The sequence below is a fragment of the Rutidosis leptorrhynchoides genome, chromosome 6, assembly GCF_046630445.1.
Source record: "Rutidosis leptorrhynchoides isolate AG116_Rl617_1_P2 chromosome 6, CSIRO_AGI_Rlap_v1, whole genome shotgun sequence".
NCBI classification, from domain to species: Eukaryota; Viridiplantae; Streptophyta; class Magnoliopsida; order Asterales; family Asteraceae; genus Rutidosis; species Rutidosis leptorrhynchoides.
In genome coordinates, this window is record NC_092338.1 from 119,424,934 (window position 1) to 119,444,717 (window position 19,784).

The window sequence follows — 19,784 nt, forward strand, 5'->3', positions numbered from 1 at the left end:
GAGTTGTAAGTCGTTATATGTCTAATCCGGGGAAAGAGCATTGGGAAGCGGTCAAATGGTTGCTTCGTTATTTGAAAGGTACTTCTAATATGGGATTGTGTTTCTCCAAAAACAATCTCATACTTAGGGGTTATGTGGATGCTGATTTGAGTGGATGTGATGATTCGGAGAAAAGCACTACAGGTTATGTTTTCACAATAGGGAAGACGGCGGTTAGTTGGATCTCTCGACTACAAAAGAGTGTTGCTTTGTCAACTACCGAGGCCGAATATATGGTTATTGCAGAAGCTTCTAAAGAGCTTGTTTGGTTGAAGAACTTCTTAGGTGAGTTGGGTAAAAGACAAGACTATTGCGTCTTGTATTGTGATAATCAAAGTGCAATACATCTTGGGAAGAATCCGGTGTTTCATAGTCGTACAAAACACATCAAGATAAGGTATCATTTTATTCGACAACATATAAATGATGGTACTTTATTATTGGAGAAAATTCTTGGTACGAAAAATCCTGCTGATATGTTTACTAAGGTTGTTACGACAGAGAAATTGAGGTTTTGCATTACCTCAATTGGTCTTCTAATGAATTGATGAGAGAAGACCCCAACTAGAGAATTAGAGAGTTAATGTTTCAATTCTAACAAGTAGTGTTGAAGACCTTGTATCGAAAGTCTGCTCATCCGAAGTATGTGTTGAGTGTGCGTGTCCCAAATGGAGTTTGGCGGTATAATGGTGGTTTAACGTTCTTGGTTAGATCGTTGATATTTTGGGTTGACGAAGGTTGGGTTTGTTCAAAGTCTCCAAGTGGGAGATTTCCCGGCTGGTGCACCAATTGTTGGGGTGCAAACCTATCCCACATAGGAGGGGGACAAAAACAAATGTATGTATATAAGTCTAAGGGGAAGTCCCTCTAATACCAATTGGTTTTAGAAAAGGATGGACTCTTGGGCTTATATTGCAGGACATTGTGTTTGGGCTATGCGATCTTACAAATGGTATCAGAGCTAGGCTATAGCCCGATGTGGTAAACAACTCAGTGGTGGCGCACCCCTAAGCGCACGGTGCGACATGGCACACCCCTCAGTTTGCCAACGATAATGGAGCCATGGTGCCTTATATCGAAAGTCTTCCTTCCCAAGGCGTGGAAGTGCGGCGTGTCCCGATGGTGAAAGAAAAGTGAAAGAAAGAGATCGGCGGTATAAGAGGCGTGTCCCGGTAGTGAAAGAAAAGTGAGAGAAAAAGAGACCGGTGATATAAGATGGCGGGAGTATCGTTGAAGGGGAGGCTCGGTGATGTGGTCTTCGGTTTGAGGGGAGGATTGTTGGGGTGCAAACCTATCCCACATAGGAGGGAGACAAAAACAAATGTATGTATATAAGTCTAAGGGGAAGTCCCTCTAATACCAATTGGTTTTAGAAAAGGATGGACTCTTGGGCTTATATTGCAGGACATTGTGTTTGGGCTATGCGATCTTACACATTAACTATTCGATCAACATAAATACCCATTTGAGATTCAACTATTCAAGATTAATTGATGGTGGTTAAGAAAATTAGTTGTTGACTATACTCTTTTGAGTCGAATGCATCACTTCAGCTTCTCATGATTATCGGTCCCACCCATAGTTTAACATAAGTCAAACTTCTTATTCTTGTTAGACCAACCAAGCAACGCCATACAGCTCCCCTATTGCGGCGTTAGATTGAGGCGTTTAGTGGGGTTGGATGGAATCGAACACCAAAAGCAACGGCTCATGGACAATTAGGTTACCTAGTAGCAAGGTTGCAAAATTCGCTAGTCGAAGATTAATCGGTCGGGACTTTGGAAGGATTAATCGGAAATTCGGGGATTAATCGGGGATTAATCGGATTGTACCGTATACATTTAATTATTAAATCTTAAAAATTATATGTGTAACTATAGAAAAAAAAAATACAAAGTAATTTTTAACATAATTGTCTAAAATTGTTCATTTTGTTTCAAAACTGTAAAATTCTAGTTTAAATTCATGTTAAAATGTTCACCATTTTTGATTTTGACTGACTTTGATTACCAAATTCGATTTTGATCTATCAATTGACGTTGATCGTTTAATTAAACGGATTTTTGAAAATCGGAACGGATTGCTCCCAAAAATGATTAATCGAAGATTAATCGGCGAGTAATCGGGTTTTTTACAACACTGCCTAGTAGTACTTTTGTGTTTTTGATGACCGTAATTGTACAAAGAAAAAGATAAAGAAGTTGACGGGTGTTATAGAGATAGCAGCTCATGGCCAATTAGGTCTCAAGATCAACCTGCTCATGATATCATGTTATAGAATAAATACCCCGTCCTCATACCTTTATTATTAGTATGGTATTTATAGATTACAAAGGACACACTATTAAACCTTAAACTAAACTCTAACGGACCAAGCCCACAATGCAATTGGGTTAGGCCAATAATTCTAATACTCTAACAATACTAACACAACAAAAGCAAACACATTTTACTGATAAAAAAAAAATGCAAAAAACAACAACACCATAAATCAACACTCATCTCCACTACAAATGGTCTTAAAAATAAAACAAGGTGAGTATTACTTTAATTACTTTATTACTTTAATATTGATGTTCATTGATATTGAATTGATATGAAACTTGGTTTCATTTGATATTGATATTGATATAATTGTAAATATGAAAAGGAATATATGGAATTACAAACCCTAAAATGCCAAGAAATTCTGACGGACTCAAATCCACAATCCAATTCAGTCCGTATCACTGATTATACTCTAATACTCACTCACGGTCCGAATGACAAAGAGGCAAATGTCCATACCGAAATAAAACACTAGATATCAAATAAATAATTAAACATTTTTTCTCATTTGTTACATGAAGAATATTGATATTCGACATTATGGTTGCACATTGATTGATTGAGTGCTCCTTTTTGTGTAGCGTTATTTTTTTTCTTTACGACATGACTTTCTTTGTCTAAGGATTGAACCGAATTTAGGCAGACAAATTTTCACGACGAAAAAAAAAATTTCATTGATGCAAAAAAGAGTTTTTTTTATTTGTTTGAACCGATCATGTTAGACGACTCATCTCACGTTGATTAGGGTTGTAAAGGGTTGACAATAAGTTTTTTTTTTCTTTTTTCTTTTCACACCAATGCAACATAAACTTCTCATGAAGTCGTATCCGTGAAGAAAATAGAGAGGTAATATAATGAAAACAATTATGGTTGCACGATTTTTGTTTTTCTTATTTTAATTGATTAATTGACTAAAAGGAAAAGGACCAAGGCGGCGGACAACCTTGGTATTTGAGTACTTTTGCGCTCTCGGATTAATGTTGGTTGATAGGTTATTTGTTTGATGTATTGTTGCCTTTTTGGTGTATTTGTGTTTAGGTCGACGTTATTTGTTTGTTTGTGTGTTTGTTTGTTTGTGTGTCTTAGTTTGATATTTAAGGGTGGGGATTGTTTTACCCCTTGATTGGCTTAGATGTGTGGTTTGTTCGATAGAGTAGTCTATGTTATCTTTTCATGTGTATAGCGATCCTGACATGTTTTGATTATTGTATTTTGCAAGATTTTTTACACCTTTGGTGAAAAGACCTAAGTTCAGTATAAGTTTTTTTTTTTTTTTTTTTTTTTTTTTTTTTTTTTTTTTTTTTGGTTTTTTTTTGCCAAAATAGTGTCCATTTGCACGATTTGTGGCTGAAAATCCTAACGGGCCCATACCCACAATCGGATTTAGGCAGGCCGTATCAATATTTATTAGTTCCTCATGAGCCAAGTGCCTTATTCTCTGGTTCTCATGAGCTAATGAGTTGTTTTTAAATTCAAACGAGCCAAATGTACCATTCTCCATTTCCCATGACGCAAATCTCTAATTCCTGCTCGCATTGATCAAGACGCTCATATTCAAGCGCAAGTAAGGAAGATGCACCACAGCTTAGTGGAAAAGGCTGGTCAAGGTAAAGATCTTTCACTCTTCTCTGAAGTACTGTATAAAGAAATTGTTAAATAGCTACACATTTCGCTTTCATTTAATTCGGGTATGATTAGACTAAAATAGGAGATACATAGAATAAGAGTATATAAGTTCATATTGCTATCTTTGATCTATGGTTTACACGAGATGTGCACCAAAATAAAAGGAAATGAGAGAAATAAAAATAAAATTTCCAACAATTTTGTACAATGACTAATCAATGTGAACTTATGTTGCTGATGAATATATTTGGAAGGTGGGAAACATGTTTCAAGGCTCTATATTCTTTAATTTTCAGATCTGGCTTTGAGCCTTATTCCTTTATGCCGTCCAAGTATATGATTTGGGGAGATACGTGTATGAGAAACTAGGACACCCTTATACTATTCTACAACTCGATAACCTCATTTGTTCGGCAATTGCCAACCCACAAGTACATAATTCCCTTCTTATTAGCTGGCAAGACCCTGCAACAATCCTTTCTTGGTGCCTGCAATAAAACAAAGAATGAGTTAAAAAATGGATGCAATAGCTTAAAATTATCTCAAGGTTTATTAATGAATCTTTAATACATAAACCCTTCCTCCCCATCTGAATATGTTACATTAAGTACTCTGTATATCTAGTAAAAGAGTCCGAAAGAAACATAACTAACATGGGTGGCATGTTTTTAGTAGAGATCAATACAGGAAAAAGCTTATCCATTTAATATAATCAAATAGTGTATGTATATGTACCTTTGTCCAACGACTGCGATCTTCCTTTTTTAAGACCACAATCGTATCAACCGTTTCAGGAGATTCCATTTTCCATTTGCAATAAGGATAGCGTTCTCTATGAAGAGTATATATCCCAATAATCTTCCCCCTAGCTTTGTCATACCTTGTTGAACTCATATAATACACAAAAGGCTTCTGACACGGGTTCCTTGTAACAGGCCTAGTGTTGAATGAATAAGCTGTATAATCAAGCCTTTTGTACCAATTTAGGAATGTGCGAGTAGGTGTCTCAAGCTCTCTTGGCGATAAGATTCCGCGTACAATTTGAATTGCAAAACCCCATGAGACTAAAATAGACCATTCTTTTTTCTTTTCATAACAGATGGATTGTTGTATAATACTGGCTGAATCATACTTTGCGGATTCTAGTAATTGTTTGATTCCGTGTGCTCTGGGCATGCCCGGGAATATTGGGTCGACTACATCTAAATGGTGCAGTGAGACTAACGGAGTTACTGGATGGGCTGCTAATAGACCTAATAGATTTCCATGGACATCATACTGCAAAATTTGTAAAACACAAAATCAGTAAATACGCGTTTGACATGTTTCTTGTTAATTATCCGGAGAAAATTTTGAACATATGTATGATTATTATCAGAGGCGTCTCCGATGCATGTGAAAAGTGTGCAACTGAATAGGAATAGGGCCACAAATTTTTAAATGCCCCAAAAATATAAAAAGGCATGTAGTGATGTACTACTATATATTATAGTGGAATATCATAAAGAAAAAGATTTTTTAAATTGCAAATAGCTAGTTTAGAGATCATGAGTTTAATAAAGTTTGTGTATTGAAAAAAATTAACGCTTATAAGGCCCTGATTATTATCTAGTTGTGTTTAGGACTAACCTGGTGAAAACCTGGTTCTTTAGTGAGAGGGACATTAAGTTCAGACATACAAGCATGCATTCTATCATCACTTCCATAATAACCAGGATACCGTTTAAGACACCGATCCTGCATCTTCTCTAATTCGACAGCCAAAGGGTAACTAATGGCAAACCCGCCACCACCGAAAGCCATCCCATACGAAAACAACATGTTCTGAAAATGACTTTCCGACGTTGTCCCGATATAGTAAAATTGATTATGATCATATTTAGACAAAATCCTCACTAAATTCTCAACAATAAATACAGTGTCATCATCTCCCATAACGAACCACCGAACATCTTTCATTCCCAACCTAAGTGTTTCTGATACAACTCTGGATATACGTATGGCCGATCTATCACCGTTCGGGTTTGTGTATGAAAAATTCGAGGTGTCCTCGGATATATGGATGTCAGGTAAATTATCGTCTTTCGATGTTCTTACATGTTTGTCTAGCCAAACAGCCCCTCGGGTCTCCCCGCGCCTCCACCATAGCTTTAGGTATTCCCGTCTTGTCCGCCATAGCCTGGACGAGGCTGCAATGCCGAAAGCGATGTGTTTGAGTTCGGTATCAAACCGTTGTATCTGTGGTTGGATCGTTAAAACTTCACTTTCAGGTTTGGTGGTGTTGGTTTCGAGAGTTTTGAGGCGGTGATCGGACTCTAGGCAGTCGTTAGTGGCAGTTTTGATGGTGGTTGTGAAGGTAGGGGCGGGTTCGAATAAGATGGTTGAATAGTAAATGACGTAAAGGAAGAGCAAGGATAGGAAGAGCCAGGAGACGGTAGAACGGGCGGTGATAATGTTAGAATGATGGCGGTGTTGGGCGGCAGCAGCGGAAGCCATTACAGTGGTGGATGTGGTTGGGTGGTATACCCATTGCTTTGCTATGTAGCTAATTGGCAAAACTTGGTTAAGGTTTGGACAAAAGACAGAGGCATGAAGGAGGATGATTTGGGTGGTGAGTGATATTCGGATGTTGTGAGGGAGAAAATTGAAGATTTGTTACTAATTTTGATACTACCAATCAAAAAATATAGGCTCCCACAAATTTGAATTCATCCAATCCCCTCTTTTTCACATAAATTATAGGTTAACAATTTTTCCCAATTAAAATAGATTGGAGTAAATTTCAAATTGAAACAAGCTTGACTGATTATTATTTTTAAAATAAATTACATCGATAGATCTAACTTTCTTGAAATTATACTGTTCATGCTTAGTTTCTAAATTACAAAATTTCGTTGTTGATCCTTCAACTTTGTATCAAAAAGCGTAGGTGACCTTAATTTTTTTTTCTTGACTCGTTAACCTCTCGATCTATTAAGATATCTCACGGATGACCTTGAAGTTAACGATTGCTAAGTTTTGTTCGTTAAAACAGATCACATGACAAACATATGAGGGTATTTTTATCATTTTACATTTTACTAATATTACTCGAGTAAATAAAAAACATGAAGCTGTAGAAAACTTGTGCGGTATAACTTGTACAAAACTCATTATCATCTCTGTTCACTTACTCACTCAATTTTATCTTAGATCGGATAAGATTTACGGGCTATTTACCATTTTTTTTTATATTTAGTCTTGTTTGGAAACAATGCCATTTTATATTATTTATATAAAATTGTATGTTTATAATAACTTCCATGTTAATAAATCTTGTTTCTTTTTTGATCTGAATACAGAACATAAATGATTATATTACCCTTTTGGCTATATGTTCAATACCTGGGCACAAATCGGTATACTTAAGTGCTTGTTACAAATCCATGAAACGGCTATGTTTAATAATAAATATCACATACTGTAACGACCCGACTTTTTCGACTTGCTTTTGTGCTTTTTGCTTTCACGAAACTGCGTATTTGTGCGTACTAAGCTATATTATATTCTGGGATCTTACTACATGTGGATTACTTTCGTTTATATGTTTAAACGTGCCTTTAAGTACGTAGGGTAATTAACTTGATCCCCGAAAGCCTTTATGACCGTTAGTGTCACTTGATGTTTAGAACGAACTGCGTACTGTGTACACGTTTAACTTTGGTCATAACCGGAATATTATGACTACGAAATACTAATTGTTATTTTATAATAACAATTACTTGGGGTTTTGGATGCTTAATTACCCTTAGTAATTTACTAGAGCACACTAGTTAGTCTTGTTGGACTTTCTACCTTGTTGGACTTTAGCTCACCCTACACTAGCTAGTGGACTATTTAATTAGCCCAATTATTATTAGTTAGTGACCCATATTAATGTAAGACAAATGCCCATTTATTAGAGGGAACATACTAGCATTTTTGTTAACCATTATCCTTAATGTTGCATGAGATCCTAACATAAACACCAACTTTAGACAACCATTAACCAAAAAGCAAAAAGGTGTCCCCCTTATCCCCCCACCAAACCCACGGCCACCATCCCCTCCCCATACCCTCACCTCCTATAAATACCAAGCTTATCCCATTCATTTCACACTTGATTTCATTTACAATTTACACACACTTACTCTCTAATTCTCTCTCTAGTCTTTCTCACTCTAAAAAGTGTAAGTTTTAAACTTTATTCTTCTTCTTCTTCCCTTCTCATTCACGACATCATCATCATCATTGGATCTAGCTCTTTAGCTTTTAGATCTTGTTATATCTTGTAGATTTAAACATGGATTTGAATCCTTCAAGAACATGGAAGATTCAAGCTTTCTAGCTTTGAATCTTCACCTATTTTGTAGATCTAAATCTTGTAGCTTTTAATCTCTTTATTTTGTTGTAAAGATTCAAACTTGTGTTTGTAATCTTCATGTAACTTGAAGACCTAGCTTCATGCTTCAAGGATCTTCAAGAACAACCAAGATTCAAGCTTTCTAGCTTTGAATCTTCATTTCTTTTGTTGGATCTAGGTTTTCTAACTTATGATCTCATTATTTTGTTATAAAGATCAAAACTTGTGTTTATGATCTTCATGTATCTTGAAGATCTAAGCTTTATGCTTCAAGATCTTCAAGAACACCAAAGATTCAAGCTTTCTAGCTTTGTAATCTTATAAATTGTGTGAAAAGGATCCAAGCTCTCTAGCTTAGGGTTCCATTACTTTGTTTGATCAAATTTGTGTTCATACTTGTTTGATTGATGGAAAGTTTGTAACTTTAGTTGTAAATAGAACTTGTATTTGTTTTAAGACTAACAATATGATGTAACCGTGGTTCATCATCCTTCTAAAACTCTTAAGTGAGTTATATTCTTATTTGGTCTTAACATGTTGTGTGTTGATGGTTGAATCTTGGTCAAAGTGATGCTAACACATTAATGAGTTGTACACTTGAAGCTTACACGCATCAAGGATGAGAACCGTGATGAGCATCAAGCACCAAGAAACCCACCAGAGCAATTGTTTGCTGTTTTTCGGGGTCTGATCAGACTTCTGGACTTCTGTAAAATTGATTTTCGGATAGTTTGTTTCGATTAGATGACTTTTTGTTTAGGCCTCGACTTAATCCGATATACGGTTTAGGATTTATAGCCTTCCGAAAGTCACTACGCCTTTGTAACGTTGTGCTGAAATTTCTGACCTACTCGCACTTAAACCGTCGCCACGGTCAAACGAAGACGAGTTAGGTTCTGAAAATTGGTCAGCGGTTAGAGGACTCACATACGGAGCCATGGCCCCTGACTACGTGTCTTTTCGATTTGCATAGATGTCATAACAGCTGTCCGAAGTCAGCCTTTTGTTTCGATCTCTATTCTTGTTAAACTTACCTTAGTTTTGATGAATGATGATGATAATGATGATGTTGATGATGACACTTAAACGTAATTTATTCACTTTTAAAATTTTGGGGACAACATACTGACCTAGTGACCTTTGAATTATGTTGACGACCTTTCGGACCGACTTACTACCTGCATACGTTTCATATCGACTTTTACTGCTTATTCACTGTGAGTTATAGCATCCCTTACTACTTTTTACTATTTTTGGGACTGAGAATACATGCGCTTTTTACGTTTTACATACTAGACACGAGTACTTAAACTTTATATATGTGTGGGTTACAAAACGGCACAAAGATTCCCCTTAGCTCGGTAACGTTTAATCATTGGTTTCCTAACCGTGAACGCGAATCTTAGATATGGATCCATAGGGTTTGACAACCCCACTCGGGCTAGTCGCGCTAGCAGATAACGGGTGTTTAATACTTCGAGGACAAACGCACTCGCCAAGTGCACTTTTAGGGGGTGATATACATACGTTAAGTCTAGTTATCGGGTGCCCACAGTTAAGCATATACTTTTCATACTGATTCAAACTGCTGATTGAAGCACTGAAATCTCGTGGTCTACATTACTTTACTGGTTACAAACTATAGCTCACCAACATTCGTGTTGACTTTTAAGCGTGTATTTCTCAGGTGCTTAGACAATGTTGCTTTCGCTGTTAGACGTGCTGCCTTGGTGTTATAAACTTGCTATTATGGACCTGCTGTATTAGATTTCCGCTGCATTACTTAGAGATGTCTCAATCATGGAACTTTTCTTTTGCATTCGTAACTTACGTTATTTTTAAATAATAGCTTTGTAACGACCTTTGGGTCACGTACTTATGTTAACGCTTCTATTCATAGGAAGCACGTTATCTTTTGTAAAACGCTATCTTTTTATGTATACAAAACTAGTTTTCAAACAACATATAGTGTTTGACCTTGTAATGATCCTGTTGTTGATGAACCGTACACGATGGTTTTGTACGGGGTGTCACATTTGGTATCAGAGCATTGGTTGTAGGGAATTAGGTTGCATTAGTGAGTCTAGACCAGACAAAGTAGGATTCATTAATAGGACTAATCTACAACTTGCTCGTTTACTTGTTACTGCTTACTACTGCTGCATGTTACTGCTTACTTATATTGCCGTATGATCTTGCTGCATGCTATTGCTTACCCTTCCTGCTATGTGAACTTGCTGTATGCTATTGCTTATCCTCGTTACCGCATGCTACTGTCTGCTTTCGATTGCATGTTACTTTTGTTTAATACTATTACGATTGCCATGCTATGTACTGCTAGGATGCTGTAGTGCCTGATTACGTGCTTGCTATATATCTTACTGACATGGAAAAAGTTATTTTTCCTTGTTCAGATGTCAGACATGCTGCCCATGACCTTTGACCTCGAGAGTGACTCAGAGACGACTGTTGCCTTGCCTACTATTGTTGCTGACTCACCATTACCCTTCGACGACTCTGGCGATTCGCCTTCTGGAGATAGTGGACTCGTGCTTGACCTGATGGACGTCTCAGACGGAGACGAGGATCCCGAGATGACTCCAGCACCACCCAGCCCTAGACTCCGAGAGCCATAGCACCATTCCGGTGGTACTGTGATCCTTGGGGGAAATGTAGACGATCCTTTTCGTAACGAGCATGGACATTGGGCTAGACGCACCGCTGATGGATGTGTTGTACCAATTTCACCAGGAAGATATCGACTTATGACCACCGACCAGATGTTTTTCCAGCCCGCGATGATCCTGTATTACCTTCCGACGATTCAGATGGATCATCATCTGACGACTTCAGCGAGGAGAATCCCGAGGAGGATTCTGAGGAGGACCCAGAGGAGGAGTCCGTGCAGCCGCACTCTACCCCGCCGAAGAAGCGGTATCGTTTCGATGGTACTGTTATTCCAGGGGTTAACAGAGGTAGATTTTTCATGGATGCACATGGACAGTTGGTTAGGGTCACAGCCCGTAAGAGGGTCGTACCGTATCCTCCCGATCCATTCGTGAGTATGACCGCCCGCACTGTGCCGTCTACATTTGCATCATCTGCACCATCTGCACCATCTGCACGACCTGCCCCACCAGCATCCCCCGTCGTCGAGGAACTGACGAGGGAAGTGCATGCCCTCCGTGCTCGGGTAACTGAGCTCGAGGATCAGATGTCCCTCCTGATGGACATCATTTACCCACCTTCGCCCTAGGACTATTGTATTAGATTTCCTTATGTATTTCATTTGTAGTTTCCTGTTTTTCATTAATGTAATGTACGAACCTCATGCCATTGTACGTAACTTTCTTATTATGAATGGAATTACTGCTGCTTAATTGTTGTACGGTGTTTATTACACGTTGGCTTTTGTGCTACATGCTGCTTGTTGCCATGCTTAGTTATCATGTGTTGTGTTGCTTCCGTACTGTTTACCTTATGCTATGACGTTACCGATCATTGGATTTTGACTTAAGTCAAAAATTTTGTTTGGAAGATCGATGGCTAACGGAAGAGGTCCGAGAGAAATCCACATCGTAGCTCAGATCGAGGAGATGATAGCTACTCGAGTAGCCGCGACTATAGCGAATGCCAACCCTGCTCCAGCTCCACCGGCTAACCCAGCTGTTCAAAATGGGTGTACTTACAAGGAGTTCCAGAGCTGCAAGCCCCACAATTTCAGTGGAACAGAAGGGCCAGTTGGGCTGACGGGATGGTTTGAGAAGTTGGAATCTGTGTTCCGTGTGAGTAACTGCTCCAAGGGGAATAAGACTAAGTTCGTATCCTGCACTTTGTCAGATGGCGCTTTGACTTGGTGGAATACGTTTGCCCAAGCTCAGGGAATTGATGAAGCTTATGCTACACCATGGGAAGATTTTAAGAGGGCTATGATCGAGGAGTACTGCCCCAAGACAGAAATTCAGAAGATGGAAGCGGAGTTTTGAGAATTGAAAGTTGTAGGAACTGATCTTGATGGCTATAACCGAAGGTACTTGGAGTTAGCATTGATGTGTCCCATAATGGTTACTCCGGAGTACAAGCGGATGGAGAGGTATCTGTGGGGACTCCCCAAGGACATTCAAGGAAATGTCACTTCATCGAAACCAGCGAATGTCTCAGAAGCTATGCGTATGGCACACACCCTGATGAATCAAATTACCTGCCAAGAGCCAGAGAAGGCGAAATCAGAATCGGGAACTAGTAATGGGAAACGTAAGTGGGACGGAAACAAGGGAAAAGGTTTTAACCAGAAACCAGTTAAGTGGTATGAGAATTTCAAAGGGAACAACGACTGGAGGAACCCGAACCCAAATCATAGCTCAAACCCTAACTACAAAGGTACCCTTCCTCAGTGTAAGAGATGCTACAAACATCATACTGGACAATGCAACGTAGTGTGTGAGAAGTGCAAAAGGATTGGACACATCGGCAGAGATTGTAAGATCACTGCCCCAGCTGTGAGGACAAACCCAAATGGACCAAGGAAGTGCTATGAGTGCGGATAGCAGGGCCACTTCAGGAATGAATGTCCCAACAAGAAGAAGGATGGCGGGCCAGCACGTGAAAGATCCTTCAACATGAACGCAAGAGATGCCCGCGAGAATCCTGACTTGGTTACAGGTACATTCACAATCAATAAACTATTAGCTTCTGTTCTGTTTGATACTGGTCCCGATAGGAGTTATGTATGTAGACACTTTTGCTCTAAGATAGATTGGTCGTTAGTACCTTTGGAGGAGAGTATGTTTGTTGAGGTAGCCAATGGAAAACATGAGAAAGTTGACCAAATTGGCCGAGGAGGTATTATCAACCTAGCCGAAGTGGATTTTGAGATTGATCTAATACCTATCAAGTTGGGAAGTTTTGATGTGATTGTCGGTATGGACTGGTTGTCCAAGGTAAGAGGTGAAGTTATCTGTGGTGAGAAGATTCTTCGTATACCTCGCGAAGATGGTGAGCCACTGATTGTTTACGGAGATAGATGTAGCCCGAAGCTGAACCTTATTAGTTGCTTGAAGGCACAAAAGGTTATGAAGAAGGGGCGCTTTGCTATTCTGGCACATGTGAAGAAGCTAGAAGTTGAAGAGAGGAGCGTGGATGATGTGCGAATTGTGAACTAATTTTCCGACGTCTTTCCAGAGGAGTTGCCTGGATTACCACCGCCGAGATCAGTAGAGTTTCAGATCGATCTAGTGCCAGGAGCTGCACCTGTAGCTCGCTCACCTTATCAACTTGCACCTTCCGAACTTCAAGAGTTGCAGAGTCAACTACAGGAATTGCTAGACCGAGGGTTTATCCAACCTAGTTCATCGCCTTGGGGCGCACCTGTTTTGTTCGTGAAGAAGAAGGATGGATCTTTCCGCATGTGTATCGATTATCGTGAACTGAACAAGTTGACGATCAAGAATCGGTATCCCCTTCCCAGGATTGACAATCTTTTCGATCAGCTACAAGGATCCAGTGTTTACTCCAAGATTGATATGCGATCAGGTTATCACCAGTTGAGGGTGAAGGAGAGTGATGTGCTGAAGACTGCATTCCGAACTCGTTATGGTCATTATGAGTTTCTCGTGATGCCATTCGGTTTAACCAACGCACCTGCCGTGTTTATGGATCTCATGAACCGTGTATGCAAACCGTACCTGGACAAGTTCGTTATCGTCTTCATAGATGATATCCTCATCTATTCCAAAAGCGAAGAAGAACATGAGCAACATCTTCGACTCGTTCTAGAACTCTTGAGACAAGAGCAACTTTATGCCAAATTCTCTAAGTACAAATTTTGGTTGAAGGAAGTTCAATTTCTCGATCATATCGTGAGCGATCAGGGTATCAAAGTCAATCCCGCAAAGATCGAAGCTATCAGCAAGTGGGAAACCCCCACTACTCCTACTCATATCCGCTAATTCTTAGGCCTCACCGGTTATTATCGTAGATTCATCGAAGGTTTCTCTTTTATTGCACGTCCTTTGACTGCGTTAACTCACAAGGGGAAGAAGTTTGTTTGGGAAACCGAGCAAGAGTCGGCATTCCAAACCCTGAAGCAGAAGTTAACCACAACTCCTATTATATCCCTTCCCGAAGGCAGTGATGACTTCGTTGCATATTGTGATGCCTCCCGACAAGGTTTTGGGTGTGTATTGATGCAACGAAAGAAGGTTATTGCTTACGCCTCCTGACAATTGAAGATTCACGAGCGAAACTACACTACTCACGATCTTGAACTTGGAGCCATTATCTTTGCACTCAAACTGTGGAGACACTATCTGTATGGAACCAAGAGTACTATCTTCACCGACCACAAAAGCCTCTAACACATCTTTGATCAAAAGCAATTGAACATGAGACAGCATCGATGGATCGAGACGTTGAACGAATACGATTGTGAACTTCGTTACCACCCTGGCAAGGCAAATGTTGTAGCCGATGCCTTAAGCCGAAAGGAAAGAACGGTACCACTTTGTATCCATGCCTTGAACATCACCATTCAAACGAATCTCAATAGTCAGATCCGCGTAGCTCAAGAAGAGGCTCTCAAGGAGGAGAATATTTCTCAAGAGCACTTGAACATTCTCGTTTCTCGATTTGAGGTCCAAGAGACTGGACTTCGATACTTTACCAGAAGAATCTGGGTGCCTAGTTATGGAGATTTACGGAGCCTTATTCTAGACGAAGCTCATAAGTCAAGGTATTCGATTCATCCAGGAGCTGGTAAGATGTACCACGACCTCAAGGTTCAATATTGGTGGCCAAACCTCAAAAGGGATGTTGCAGAATATGTTGGAAAGTGTTTAACTTGTTCCAAGATCAAAGCTGAACATCAGAAGCCGTCTGGGTTACTTCGTCAACCCTAAATCCCGCAATGGAAGTGGGAAGGAATAACAATGGACTTTGTTAGGACCCCGAAGTTGTATAGTGTTAATGTGAAAATAAGCTTAAATGAAGGTTCCTTAGAAGAGGGCTATATAAGGAACCTATGTAGTCCTAATTAGATAGCCATTACATTGTAACCGAGTTCTAGAAGCTGTGGAATGTAATTGTACCGATTCTCTCTAATACCGAGTCTCATGCTTACATACCGAATCTCTCTTTATCTTATCATTTCTCTCAATCTCAACATGATCTGACCTATCATTTGGTATCAGAGCTTCCAGGAAGTGATTCTACATCACTATATCGATCCAGAGATTGTAGATTACAGAATCTGATTACTCTCGGTATTTTGAATCACATTCGGTATCATCGAATTTGATAATCTGACGTTCAGATTCTTGTGATAAGTTCAGCAAAGGTGCATTAGGTATTTTAGAAATAGTTTCGATCATCATTTATGGAGAATCAAGTTGATTTTTAGAGTTTGTGGCTAAAACTCTCGGTATTGCTTAATTCAAGCTTGATTCTGGATTTTTATGAAGATTTAAGGATTCAGTTGTGTTCGTGAGGTGTTAAATCACATTTCCGACGGTTCAATTTCTTCAATTCATTAAGTTTTGAAGATTTGATCAACACTCGGTATCGTAACTGTCATACCGAGTCTGCTTCATTACTTAAATTCATCTTAAGTGTTGCAGATTGTGGTGTGATTGTGATTCTATCACATTCGGTTTGATTATACGCAGCTAATTGGTGTGGTTTGAGAAAGGATTCTGTCATATTTCTAAGTTTTAAACTTAGACTCGGTATTGTCAACTGCTACAGTTGAGATTCGGTATCCTATACTTTCGGTATCTTTGATATTTTGTGTGATACTAACGTGTTTCCTTGTGCAGCAAGGTTATAGAATCTAATTCAAAAGGATTGAATTGAGTTTGAACTTCAAATTCATACAGAATCTGACTACCAAATCATATACAGAATCCGAGTTTCTGTATCACTTAATCCATTATTTTAAGTGGTTACAGGCTACAATTCTTGTGATTACCTAATCTATACTGAATCTGGGTGTGTCTCTTGTATTTCTGATCAGTTTCTTTTACAGAATCTGATATACAGAATCTTTACCGAATCTGCTACTTTACCGAATCTGCTACAGTACCGAATCTGTTACAGAATCTGACATTCTGATTAGATTGTTGTGATTTTTCATCTTAGATTTGTGTAATACAGAATCTTTACCGAATCTACCTCATTTTCAAGATGTCTACTCAAGATACTTTGATCATTGGATCAGATTCCCGTCCTCCAGTGTTGTTTGATGGCAAATACACTCAGTGGCTTCACCGTATCACTCAGTACATAGACTATAAGGGTAAGAAAGCAAAACACATTTGGGCTTCTCTGAGAGATGGTCCAGTTGTTGATTATCATCCGGATACTGGTATGCCAATTCCAGTCTATGAACTTTCTGGTGATAACCGTGAGAGAGCTCAGGGTGACATAGAGGCAAAGAATATTGTTATGCAAGCTATCCCGTATGAATTGTTTGAAAATGTTGATAGCAACACAACAGCAAAAGATATATGGGATGAGATCAAACGACAGCAAGAAGGTTATGACATGTCAGACGTTACTAAATTGAATAAGGCTCTGGGATTCTATGAAGATTTCAAGCAGGAAACTGATGAATCACTCAAGGATACCTATCGTCGTTTCAATGGTGTTCTCAATGAGTTGAAAAGGTGCAAGATCATAAAAGTAAATGCTGAAGTCAACATGAAGTTTCTCAAAAAGCTCAATGCTGATTGGCTTCCTTATGGAACCATTGTTCGATCTACTAAAGAGATTGACAAGTTGACTATTTATGAGCTTGTTGGAGTTCTTATGCATTACCAACCTGAAGTGTCTAAACTTCAAGAAGGAAGGAAAGAGTCTTCTCCGGGCGATCCACTTGCCCTAATTGCTAAAAAGAAGAGCAAATCGTTGACGTCTTCCAAAAGCTTGTCCAAGAAAGTGCTTGTTGAAGAATCAACTGATTCAGAAGATTTGAATCTTTCTGATGTTGATGATTCTCATCTTGAATTAGTCAAGATGGCAGCCATGTTCACAAAAGCCTTAAACAAACACAAGATTAAAGGCAAATCAAGCAATCAACGCAAAAACTCGTCATCTTCCTCGTACTACAAGAAAGCTGATTAATCTAAACAACAACGTGCTGATGATTCCAAAAAGGAAGATTCAATTTGTTTCAATTGTGGCAAAGCTGGTCATTACTCTCGTGAGTGCAAGATGCCTAAGAAGAAGGATGCAGCTTACTACAAGAAGAAAATGTTGATGGCTAAGATTGTGGAAACTGGGGGAGAGCTAAAACCGGTTGATGATACTTGGTTTAACTGGACTGACGATTCAGATTCAGAGGTGGAACATGCAAATGTTTGCAAGGTGACAAAGCTCATCAAAGCTAAGGAAGCAATGGAGAATTCTGACTCAACATCCAATGATGATGAGGTACAATCATCTGAAATCTCACCTGATTTTATAAAAATGCAAAATGACTTGATGAAGAATCTGGTCTCAATGTCAAAAGAAGTCAAAGGCTTAAAATCTGAAAATAAAGTTTTAAAAGATAAAATCAAAATGAATGAGACCAGACCTTCCTCATCCAAATTGCAAACGGATGTGCAACAATTGACTCTCTAACTCAACTCTAAGGAAACTGAGTTGGAAGATCTGAAAAAGACAATTCATCCAATTAAAGTTGAAAGAACTGATTATCGTTTAAAATCGGAACGACTTGCAGAAAAAGTTCAATTTTTAGAAAAAGATCTTTCTGATTTGAAAAACCAACATGAACCCACACTTTCAAAACTAAACAAGAAAATCGTTCAATTAGAAAACACCATAATTGAAAAGAACACTAAAATTTCTTTATTGTCAAAAGAATCTTTTCAAATGAAAGCACAACTTGCTCGATATGAGGAAAAAATCTATCGAACAGAGCAATCCAAAGCTATCATGGATATGGAACTTTCAAAACAAACGATTTTCATGAATAGACCAAAAATGATTCATGGTGAAAAGTGGGGGTTGGGTTATGAAGATCCGAAAATTTTGGAAGATGCTTCCAAAAAGATTCCAGGATTATATCATTCTGATTATTTTCAAGCTGGTTTACCATCGCATTTTGTACATGCTTCTGATGCTGATTTTGATGATATTATTGTAAATCGTAAATCTAGGAAATACCATCAAATTAGCTTAATGTATGAAAAAATCAATGCTAAGATAGGTAAATAGAATCCTGATTTCTTGAAAAATCTTGTTGAAACTGAAAAGAACATGCAACGTGAAGATTATGTACCTAAGCGTAGACTGGTTTATATCCCAACACTCATGCTAGAGAAATACATTTTAATGCTTGAGAATGAAGTGTTTAACAAACCTAGTTCTAGCATTACTGCAATAGATGAGGTGTTTGATGAACCAATTTTTGATGTGAAACCAATTCTACCAACTTTAACTGCATGTCCAGATGATGTTTTCCGTGCAGACCTAGCACATGAACTAACTGTCTTCTTTGAGACAGATTCTCTAGGTCAAAATTCTTTAGATGATAAAGTAGAACCTCAGGATGAACCGAACATTGAACCTTTGATAGATTTTGAAAGTCAACTTGATCCTTTGCATGATTATTACTTGCATTTGCCTGTTGTACGTAATTTGAATCGTATAGTAGCTCAACTTGAACAAGAGAATATTGACTTGCAACTTAAGTGCCAATCATTCGAACAAATGCTTGCTTTGTGTGATAAATTGCCTTCACTGCCTAAGAAAGAATGTACTTATGCTTTTAAGGAGAGTGAAGTGATAGTTTCTGCTGAAGAATTATGTCTTGAGATTAAAAGCTTAAAACAAAAGATAATTCAAATGAAACAGGCTAACACACTTAAGCAAACGTCTAATGTTGCAACTAATGTGCTTGAATGTACTGGTGGGATTACTAAGAAGGGGAAGGGAACAACAACATCTAAGGATGTAAAACCCATTACTATTCTTAAAAATCCTCTACGTTCTCAATTTGGCAATCATGGTTCGAAAGTTGTTTCTATAACTCAGTATATTGTTAAAAAGGTTCATTCTCCAAATGGTTCTGTGTTAACTGAAAAGATTCCTATGATTCCTATGACAAAAACTTCAAAAGAGAGTCTTTTAAAGAAATCAGTTAAGTCCACAACACACATAAGTTCTAAACCTAATTTAAGTGAGTATGATGCAAAAGAACGTACAATCAAATTGAAAATTCTGTAAAATCAGTCATCTCATGTGTCAACTGAAAAGTTTGGACGTCTAACTAACAAAGGTGTTTTTCGTGTCACAGGTCATAATCCAAACTTGAATTACAAATCTGTATGGGTTCTTAAGTCCACGACTAAGAAAGTAGCAACCAAACCAAAGCAATCTGCTAGTCGGCCTAGGAAATCATCTCATGTTT

General features: G+C 38.5%; 1 protein-coding gene across 1 annotated transcript; it reads right to left on the minus strand.

The window, feature by feature from the left end:
- Positions 1 to 4,379: 4,379 nt before the first annotated feature.
- LOC139854021 (uncharacterized) lies at positions 4,380 to 6,489 on the minus strand. The gene is made up of 3 exons (XM_071843351.1): positions 5,623 to 6,489; positions 4,729 to 5,271; positions 4,380 to 4,481 (listed from the first exon to the last, which is right to left on the minus strand). The coding sequence occupies exons 1-3, from the start codon at positions 6,487 to 6,489 to the stop codon at positions 4,380 to 4,382; spliced, it is 1,512 nt and encodes a 503-aa protein (XP_071699452.1).
- Positions 6,490 to 19,784: the final 13,295 nt, after the last annotated feature.